Here is a 10,953-nt window from a genome sequence, read left to right as displayed (position 1 = left end):
CTGTTCCCAAAGCGTGGAGGCACCGTCCAAACTCTCAATGGGTTCTGGGCCAGCAACAAAGCCTACTTCTCTCCCCACTACGAAACACAATGCCTCCGCTGAGGGTTTTAGGGACAGGAAACCACTTGGCCTGGCACGAAGGTCGCTTTGCTCCACTTTGAGAGGCACCGCTGCTCCTCGGCACCGTCTGGGGGTAAGCGGGGACGTCCTCCCACCTGCCTCACTGTGTCACTAAGCATGAACTGCCCGCTGCAGCAGGCAGCCCACCCACGGTCCCAAACCCCACTCTGCAGCAGTGGTGCGGGCAGCGGGCTCCCGGTGGATCACGTGCACCTTTGGCAAAACACTCATTTACCCAGATGAGAACTAAAGGACCCACAGGTGGTAACGGGGTGTGTGTGTGTGTGTGTGTGTGGGGGGGGGGGTGCGCCCCTGGGGCCGGCGCTGCAGCCCCGGTCAGCTTTGGGGCCGGTTCCCCGGGTCCCGTGCCTCTCCCTCCCTGGGCAAGTGCAGATTCAGAGTCCCGGCCCCAGCCCCAGCCCCAGCAAGGTGACCTCTGGCTCTCACTGCCTCAAAATGGGGCTGGGGCTCCACCTTGTTTGCTTCTTTTTTTTTAACATTTTTTTTTTTTTTTAACGTTTATTTATTTCTGCGACAGAGAGAGACAGAGCATGAACGGGGAAGGGTCAAAGAGAGGGAGACACAGAATCTGAAACAGGCTCCAGGCTCTGAGCTGTCAGCACAGAGCCTGATGCCAGGCTCGAACTCAGGAACCGTGAGATCATGACCCGAGCCAAAGTCGGCTACTTAACTGAGTGAGCCACCCAGGCGCCCCTCGTTTGCTTCTTCTGACCGCATGAGCTAAGCTGCACAGCACAGGGCTGGCGTCTGGGGGCCCCACCGGGGGGGGGGGCGCGGGGGAGCGCTGAGGGTAAGGGCCCCCGTGGGGGCGGTTCTTTGCATTAGAGCTTTTCAAAACGTGGTCCCTGGGCGGCAGCACCTCTGGGCAGATGGTAAGTTCAAGTTCTCAGGCTCCTGCCCAGACCAACGGGATCAGGAACACTGGGGTCTCCTCCCAGTTCTGGTCCTGCCCCTGGCCCCAGCGCCGACACCGCTGTGAGGTGGGCAGCGACGCTGAGGGCAGGCGTCACCCCCATCTATACAGTAGGAGAAATCTAGCTGGGAATCCCTGCAGCAAGTGGCGGTCACTTGTCAGGCACCGACCGTGGTCAGACCTGACCCCATGTGCTGGAGACACACGCGAAACACGGGACGGTCTCTGCCCTTATGAGGAAAGACCACTAGCGACCGGACCTGGGCCACTGTCTCTATTCCACAGCGAGACCCCTGCTGGCCTGCAGAGCACCACATTTCAAATTAGACCCCTTCTACCCTTACTGCTTTAGAATCCTTTATAAAATTGTCATTCTGGGGGGCACCCGGGTGTCTGACTCTTGATTTTGGCTCAGGTCATGATCCCAGTGCCGTGGGATTGAGCCTCTCGTCCGGCTCTGTGCTGAACACGGAGCCTGCTTATGATTCTCTCTCCCCCTCTGCCCATCTCCCCAGCTTGTGCTCTCAAAAGAGAGAGAAAAAGGTACAATTCTAGCAGTTTGGTGACTGCCTTAAATGGAGACAAATAGCATGCAATGTTTATTTGATATTAGCCAAACTGGGAGAAATGATCAGTTAGTCAGGCAGAGCCCGACACGGGGCTTGATCCCAGGACCCTGAGCTGGAATCATGTCAGTTTTTAAGTACTATGTACTTTGCCTTACCAGGGACTTCCTGATAAAGTCTCTCGGAGCTTCTACTTTTCACCCACTACAAGATCTCATACCTCAATTGTACAGTGTTTTACAGTTGTCTTTTTTTTTTTTTTTTTTGAGAGGGTGAGCAAGTGTACCTGCAAGCGAACAAGGGGAGAGAGTGGGGCAGGGGAGGGGAGGGGAGAGAGAAGCGGGGCTGGAGCTCACGAATTGTGAGATCACGACCTGAGCTGAGGTGGAATGCCTAAGGACCAAGCCCCCCAGGCGCTGGCACTTTACAGTGTCACGAATGCCCCCCCCACCCCCCGCCGCGGCCTTCACGGATCCGTTGGAACTGACGTACAGTCCCCAAAGGGGAAAACACAGGCTTGGCGAGGTCACGAGAGTTAAGTGGCAGAATCATCTGTTTCACAACTGTTTACTGGACATCACAGGGGTGAGGGCCTCGGCCTAACCCCGACTCCTGTGGCGATCGAGGACGGGACGGCTCACCGGGGAGGCGGACACGGGGACACGGGCACAGGCGCACCTCACAGTTCCATTTATTCACGCCACAAAGGAAACAACACGTCTACACGCGTACGGCGGTGCTCCACGCCCCCATCTAACAGAGCTGCTGGGATTTACAGCCACATGGTCGGTCTCACGTGTGCTCCGAGGAAAGCTGGCTAATGGTGACCGTGAGCGGGGGCAGGACTCGAAGCTTTTAAAAGAGAAGCACAGTGTAACTGTAAGTGAGGAAGAAAGGGACACACAGAAGATGGTCTATTCTGTACCTTACCGACAAGTCTGTAAATGACAGTTTTCAACACTATGGACAAGTCTGGAGGGTCACTTCTACACGGAGCATCTGACACGTTTACGGGTTCGTGTAATCAGTTCGTGCACACGGCACAAAACTGTGGCACAGGACAGAGGGGCAGGAAGTCTCTTCTCCCCAGAGGTCACGAGCCAGCCCTGGGTTTGTGAGGACTCACATGACTGGTTTCACTGTCATTTGGGAAATAGAGTGAAATGTCCGACACTTGGGCATAAACTTATGTGATGCTTTCTTTCAAAACACACCTCACAGGGCAGCGAGCTCGCACAGCTAACCTGTGCTTCCCTGCTGGCGGCACTGGCCACCTCTGGCTTTCCATTACCCCCACAAGTCTTAGTTGGTCCAAGGGGGTGAGCAATGGTTTTTAACACTCTGACTGTAAGAGGAACTTCATGTTTCAACGTGATCCCCCTGTACCTTATGTACTGATAAGCACACACCGCAGAACAGATACGCCTTGATCTGAAAAGGCACGATGGGGTTTTTAATTCCCCATCCATTTTAAGAAGCAAAAATCTTACCTTTCGAAGCTTTACTTCTTTTATCTGAAATAAAAAGAAAGAAAAATTGGTCGTATCAGTGTTTTAGAAACATGTTTTCAGTCAACCTAGTGTTGCAATCGATATTTGGCTGAAGAGCTCATAGCTTCAGTAAAGCTGTTCCAGAAAGCTTTCAGAAAATAGGGAGTTTCTATGGTGTCTCACAGCCAAGAAGCGGTACAATTTCCACCCAAGATGCTCCATGGACAGTTAAACAGCCCTTCAGCATCTGGAGGGCTTTGTACCCCCCACACCCTGCCCCCCAAACCTCAGTCCTGTAGTTTAAACCAGTTGCTTGTTAATACATGACTGGGGCTCATCTCTGTTCCACTGGGGACCAAATGGTCACCCCGTCTCAGCTTCTATTATGAAAACAGTTCAAACATTCACAACAGCGGAAAAGGTACAGTAACGCACGATAGGCCACGACACTCCACCCCTATTTCAGTCCGCGTCTCTTAAGACTAAGGACATGTCCTACGTGTTTGAAGTACCACCGTGACACCTAAGGAAACTCAAAATTCCCTGTTATCAAGGTTTGTTCAGATTTTCTCAGTTGTCCCCAAGTGTCTCTTACAGCTGACATGTACGCTTCATGTTTTTTAAAATTTATTTTGAAGAGAGAGAGCGTGCTGCAGAGAGAGAGAGAGAATGACAATGTCCCGAGTAGGCTCTGCTGTGCTGACAGCAGAGGCCAATTCAGGGCTTGAGCTCATGAACTGTGAGGTCGTGAACTGAGCCAAAGTCAGACGCTTAACTGACTGAGCCCTCCAGGCCCCCCCTACTCTTCACGTTTTATTTTGTTTTTTATAAAAGTTTATAAAAGTTTTTTTAAAACATTTTCATTTATTTTCGAGACAGAGCACGAACAGGGGAGGGTCTGAGAGAGAGGGAGACACAGAATCTGAAACAGGCTCCAGGCTCTGAGCCGTCAGCACAGAGCCCAACGTGGGGCTTGAACTCATGGACCGCGAGATCATGACCTGAGCCAAAGTCGGACGCTAAACCCACTGAGCCCCCCAGGAGCCCCTACTCCTCATGTTTTAACAAAGGGCTCTGATGCTCACTTCTGGGTAAGAACCATAGTTCCTTCACAACATGAATCGTGATTCCTTTTGAAAAGAATTTTCATCCTGACTGCTAAAGAGTGAACATACAGAAACTTACCAGCAGCCCTGATTTTATAAATGATGGAGCCCATCAGCCCCATTCCTACCCAAATCTCCTGGTAAACTTGGGTATAGTAGGGCCTCATGGGGACCCAAACATTCTGAATAAGGCTTTGAAGCATCTGAAAAGAAGCACAGAGATAAATGTTACCATGACCGTCATTTTAAAGCTAACTGGTTAAGGGGGTACTACATATTCCTGAACTTGACCCCATTTCCTACAACTCCCGCACAGGGGCCATTCCTACCCCGCATGGGGCCCCCGCTCGGCAGCTCTTGGAGCTCTACTCCCCCCTTCGGGGCTGCCAGCCGAGGCCACCCTGGTGCTCTGCCACCCCTTGCTCCTGAGTCCCCAGACCGTGCCACCCTGCACAGCCCATGTCCCCTCTCCGACAGCTACTCTCCATGAACGCTGTGCCCAAATCACACACCACTTTCTTTTAACCTTTAAATAGAAAAACTTGTGTGTCTGCATCATCACTTTAAGAACTGCTGGCGTTCAGAGCTAAAAAAGAACACAGGTCCTCATGAGACCCACACCCAGCGTGGGCACATGCTGATCAGCTCCCAGAACCTCCTGGTTTTAAAAATTTCAGCCCTAGTGAGGTATAAGTGACTTCTAAAACTGTGACATACACATTTTAATTTTTGTTTTAAGCAGTCTCCACCCTCAACATGGGGCCTGAACTCACGACCCCGGATCAAGTCCCATGCTCTACGGACAGAGCCAGCCAGGTGCCCTGCAACTGTAAGACATTCAGCATACACCGTGGTGGTGACTTGATAAACACCATGAAAAGACTTCCCCCATCTAGTCAACGACCACATCCGTCACTTCACTTGTGTGTGTGTGTGTGTGTGTGAACTTTATGGGGCTACTGACCACAGTTATGATGTTTTACCTGTGTTTCAGCTTCGAAATCTGCTGCTAACTGCAAAGCAGACAGCGAAGGATGACGTGGTTACTTCTTAAGAGCTGCAATTATGACCGAACTTATTTAATGCATGAAAATATTTACCTCATCACTGGATTTGATGGAGAAAAGCCATCAAATGCTGAACTTAACAAAGTTTGCTTTTATGTGCAGGCCTCCAAGTAAGGCTTTTGATGACACGATTTACTACAGACTCTAAAACTTGATGCCCGCGTTTTCATTTAGGCTCTGTAACCTCTGAAGTGGTGTATTAAACTACAGTCCTTCAAATCTTGTCAGGACTAACTAGATCCAAGCACTTTGCATTTTCTGCGAAAGCGCTCCTCCAGCCTCAATCAGTGAGGCTGCTGGTCCCCGCCCCGGCCAGAGCCCCGTCCATCGCTCCTTCACATCACTACTGGGGCCACACAGAATTTCATTTCTCGAATTCAGTGTTCTCTGGTGTGATCGCGATTTCCTGAGCACGCACTAGGCAGCAGGCCTTGTCTGGGGGCTGAGAAGCTGGCTCCTCAGGAGTGCGAATACCCGGGAGAAAAGTGTCCTTGGCAGAGGCAGCGTGTACGCCAAGACCCCAGGCCGGGATGGGCTTGCGGAAGGGGGAGGAAGGGAAGCCACCACAGCTGCCCACATCCCAATCCGGGCTCTGCCGCCTTCCTGCTCACTGCCCCGATTTCTTCCTTTGCGAAGCGGGGGTAAAAACACTGCCCACCTACCAAGGGCTCTCGTGAAGACAGGTTCCTCTGCATCAAGTGTTTACAGAGTCTGGTGTCCTGCACCGAGAGCTGTTACATAAAACGGCGTGGCTAGACCACGGGAGGGAAGAGGAGCTGGGTCGGTCGTTTGGGGCCACGGAAGCTGTGGTGAGGAGTCCAGCTTTTACTCTAAGCGCGTCATGCAAACCTACCAGCACTCACAAAGGACGTACACACTTACCTCTTGCACCACTCCCTAACCCCCCAGATGACCCCTACCAGGTGGCTACTTAGAGGGAGTTGCCGGAGATCACCCAGCTGGATCTATGAATCACCCAGGCCCCCAGTCCTCATCACTAGGAGAATCTGCTCCAAGGACTGTCTTATTGAGGCTGAGGCATGGTCATAAAGGTCAGCCAGCCCTGCCCCCTGACCCAGGTGTGACCCTGAAGGATGTGGTTGTGTCCTCCTCCTGGAACCCCTGCAGATATGTCTGCCCTCAGGCTGAGATGCTGTCAGAGCACGAGGATACAAGAAAGCAACAACCCTGCTCTTGGAAGGTACCTGAGAAGACCCAGACGGGATCCAGAGGGGGCCTCTAAAACCCCCAGGTGGAAAGAGTTCAGGCCGACCAACAGCATTCCCCTCCTCCCTGAGCCAGCAGTAACTGGGAAGGAAGGTAATCCCAGCCCCCACGGCGGCTGGGTCCCAATCCCAGCTCCGTCTGCTCTGCTCCCAATCTTGGGGGCAAGTCCCCAAAGTTGTCCTTTCAGAAGGTTCTCCTGTGAAACAGGGATATGTCCACCAGCCCCACAGGGCTCTGGATGGCCTCCAAGGGGAACCATAAACGCCCCGGCCTGATGTGGAAGGAGGACTCAGCACACGGTCACAACGGCGGCAGAAGGAAGTGCCACAAACATCCGGCTGATAGTAGTGCTAAACCACTGGGATTCTAAGAAGGAGAACTGCAGGATCTGCCCTCACTTAGGCCAGATGAAGATCTAGATGGAAAACAGCAAAGTAAACTGAGAGCAAAGGAGGGGAGAAGGGGCTGAAGACACTTGAGTTGCCCTGATTTTCTGCACACCATCCTGACCCCCGGCACTCCTCACCTAAAATTATCTCGGACTGAGCAGTATGCTACAAATACTTACCTACCCCGGCGCGACCTTCCTTTTGGCCAAGGTTGCCATATTAGGCTGGACAAGTGTCATGTTCCCGACATCTAATAAAGTGAGGCCCCCACTTTTTCCACCTGAGTCCACTGTCCGTGCACATCACCGGCTCTGTGTGCGGATTTTAAGGCACTCACTCTGTATCAGCAAACTTTTACCCGACCTTACACGGCAGACAGGACACGTCTACCCGCTGAGGCCCGGACGGGGATTCACAGGCCGAGTTCCATACAACTGCAACCATCGCCTGCGACCCCGTTGTGGGCCCCGTGGTACCCCCCCCCCCCCCCCCGCCGCCGCGCCCCGGCTAGTAACCTGTAGAACAGCGCGTCGCAAAGGAAACCGAGGTACAAGGACTGAAGGGACCAAGCTCTGGGCGGCAGCTCCATCAGCAGCAGCTGCGCGACCCCGGGCAGGTGGCCGACCCTGTCACCGCCCGAGCGCCCTTCGTCAAAGCAGTCCGGCGGGGCGCGAGAGGCGTCCAGGCCGAAGGAGACGGCGGGACTTCGCACAACCAGCCAGGCCGCGCGGACCGCCTCCCTTCCTGGGCCGGGGGCTGCAGCCCAAGGTCAGCGGGGGCCCGGAGGGACTCCCACCTGCCGCCCACAGTCCTGCGCCCCGCGGGCCCCCATACCCCGCGCCGAGCAGCCGGCCGCGCCCCCCGCACTCACCTCGGCCCCCGACCCCCAGCTCAGGCCGCCTGGACCCGCACGGCTAACGACGCGGAAAGGTCACCAAGTGCGCAAGCGCCGCGCGGGGTCCGTCGGGAAGGCGGAAGGAGCGGCGGCGCCGCGAGGCCAGAGCGCCTCCCCGGCCGTGCCTGCTCGCCACAGCGCCCCCAGCGGTCGCCCCGGTGCAGCCGGCTGGCGGAGTGCCAGGGGAAGAGGCTGGCCAAGGGGGCCTGGGTGTGTTTGTCAGGACCAGGTGACTAACGGGTGGGACGTGTCCCGTTGCGGGACTTCCGGTGTAGGGTCCTGGACAAAGCTGAAAGGTGCGTCCACCTGAAAAAGGGGCGGTCTTTATTTGATGTATTAAGTCTGAGAAGTCGTCTCCCCTCTGGTTTTCTTTCTTTTCCCAATGTTTGTTTATTGAGAGAGAGCGAGCGAGCGCGCGCGAGCGAGCAGGGGAGGGTCAGAGAGAGAAGAGGCAGAATCCGAAGCCGACCCAGGCTCTGAGATGTCAGCCCAGAGCCCAATGTGGGGCTTGAACTCAAGAACCAGAGATCATGACCAGAGCCGAAGTCAGATGCTCAACCTACTGAGTCACCCAGGCACCCTATTTTTTTCTTTTTTAGAGACAAAGAGAGAGCGAGAGCTGGGTAGTGGCAGAGGAAGAGGAAGACGGAGAATCTTAAGCAGGCTCCATACGTAGGGTTTCATCTCACGACTGTGGGATGATGACCTGAGTAGAAATCGAGAGTAGAGGCTCAACCAACTGAACCAACAAGGTGCCCGCCGCTGTTTTCTTGCTATTTCTCTGTGTATTAACCATTTTGCTCTGCATATTTTTATGCAGCTATCTTGTGCATGGCAATTTTAGTCAACAGACACTGGACTTCAAAGACACAGGCTTTGAAAAAAACTCTGCTTGTTGTTGTTTTTTTTTTTTTTGGTTGGAATACATTTATTTTTATCTGTCTGTAAACAAGGTGTTTAATAGTTACGGCGTTTTTAAAAGAATGCATATTTAATCAGATGAGTTAGACTGTATCCCAGATGTAACAAAGTGCAGGGAAAGAAATGGACAAATCAGCAACAAGATTTGTTTTTAAATCTGTACATTATCCACAAGGCCCAAACAATAGAAGCAAATACTAGAATGTCCCTAAAGTAGTGCCATTCTAAAGAAACCTTTAACAGGTCAGTTAAAACCCGTCTCACAATAGCGACAGTTCATTTTAACAATAGTATGACACAGAACACCTGTGAAAAAAATTCATCACAAGACAGCCAAGTCCACAATAACGCAACTTCATATAAAAACTCAAGCTGCAAATAAAAATTGGTCCTATGAAGAACTGGACACACTCCAGATGGTTATGCTGGGATACCTAATGTCCATAATGGCAGCCTTTCACAATTTTACTAAAGAATAGAGCTGGTGGGGGCGCCTGGGTGGCTTGGTCGGTTAAGCGTCCGACTTCGGCTCAGGTCATGATCTCACGGTCCGTGAGTTCAAGCCCCGCGTCGGGCTCTGTGCTGACAGCTCAGAGCCTGGAGCCTGCTTCGGATTCTGTGTCTCCCTCTCTCTCTGCCCCTCCCCTGTTCATGCTCTGTCTCTCTCTGTCTCAAAAATAAAAATAAAAACGTTAAAAAAAAATTAAAAAAAAAAAAAAAGAATAGAGCTGGTGTGCAAAGAAAAAGGAACACAAATCTGAGCTATTGCAATGACGGAACGTCCCTGGGGATTCGATCTGTGTGGTTCCGGTAAGGTCGTGGGAGGAAGTGCCTTTTGCTCTTGTTTCGCAGTTGCACTCTTCATATAGCTTGTAGACAAAAGGTCTGTCTCTACTCAAGTGCAACGACAATACTAAAAGCAAACTACTGCAGCTTTCAATAGCTCAACAACAAAAGGGATATTACTTGGTTAAATAAACCAGGCAATGCATAAAAAATGGAAACAAGTTTTCTCAGCAGAAAGCTGGAAATTCTAAAAAAGAAACAAAAACCCACCTGGACAGTCTGAAAAAAAGCCAGATAGAAATTGGGTAGGTTTAGCAGATTAGACAGTTGAAGAATACTGAACTGAAAGCTGCATTAGAAGATACCATTCAGAAGCACAGGGAGACCAAAGAGAAGATGAGAGGGTACAGCAGAAAAGCCCCTCGTCTATCATCTCAGAGGAAAGGAGAGTGCGATGGGGCAGAAATGCTACAAGAGGTAATTTTCCAAAAGTGATGGGGAAAAAAATAACACCAAAGAATCAGAAAGCCTCACAGAAACCCAGCAGGCTGATAAATGAAAATAGACCAACACTCTGAAATCAACAGAAAATAAATAAAATAAAACCATATAAAAATAAATACCACAGAAAATAAAACCATGGAAAAGTAAAGATGAGAAGATCTTAATTGCCTATCCAGAATTCTACGCATATAGAATTTAGGCTTCAGTAAAGAAGGTGAAATAAAGACATTTTGGATAACCTAAGGCTGAAGGAATGATCGATCACCAGATCTACAGTCCTTATAAAAAAGAATAAAAACCAAACAACCAACATTCATTACTCAGGCAGAAGGGAAGTGAGCTCAGCTGGAGGGACGAGGACCATGGAAGGAGGAGCAGTGAGCGAGGTGCTGCTTTGAAGGGAAAAAACACTTAGGATCAAGTGAAAGCTGCATTCACAACTTGGAAATCTTGCTATTTTAGGGTAGTGGTTCTCAAAGTGTGGTTTGGGGGTTTCCAAGGACCTCTGGGTGTCGAAACTATTTTTATAACAATGGTAAGATGTTATTTGTCTTTTTCACTAGAATTATCTCACAAGTATTCAGTGGAGTTTTCCAGAGGCTGACTTGTGATGTCACAACAGAATGAATACAGAACAGATATGAGAATCCAGCTATGTTCCATTAAGGCAGACATTAAGAGATCTACAAAAATGTAAAAGTGTCATTCTCACAGAGTGACTTTTTATAAAAATATTCTCTTTAACATCAAATAGGTTATGGTCACTTAAAAATGGATAAACAAAATGTCTCAGTTGTAATCTCTAATAAAGTAGATGTAACCCACAAAAATGAAAGTCCTCTAGGGTCTTCTTTCATTTTTAAGAGTAGAAAGGGGTCCTCAGAGAAGGACCAGGTTTGAGAACCACTGTCCTAGAAAAAGAATGATTTAGACTATAAAAAGGTAGGA

General features: G+C 50.8%; 1 protein-coding gene across 1 annotated transcript; it reads right to left on the bottom strand.

The window, feature by feature from the left end:
* Positions 1–2,171: 2,171 nt before the first annotated feature.
* On the bottom strand, positions 2,172–7,874 carry ATP5MJ (ATP synthase membrane subunit j). Its single transcript, XM_049612081.1, has 4 exons — positions 7,771–7,874; positions 4,296–4,419; positions 3,111–3,134; positions 2,172–2,472 (listed from the first exon to the last, which is right to left on the bottom strand). Exons 2-4 carry the CDS (start codon positions 4,417–4,419, stop codon positions 2,438–2,440), a joined length of 183 nt encoding a protein of 60 aa, XP_049468038.1. The 5' UTR covers positions 7,771–7,874; the 3' UTR covers positions 2,172–2,437.
* Positions 7,875–10,953: the final 3,079 nt, after the last annotated feature.

The sequence above is a fragment of the Panthera uncia genome, assembly GCF_023721935.1.
Source record: "Panthera uncia isolate 11264 chromosome B3 unlocalized genomic scaffold, Puncia_PCG_1.0 HiC_scaffold_1, whole genome shotgun sequence".
Taxonomy (NCBI): domain Eukaryota; kingdom Metazoa; phylum Chordata; class Mammalia; order Carnivora; family Felidae; genus Panthera; species Panthera uncia.
This window is presented reverse-complemented; position numbering and strand designations above follow the sequence as displayed.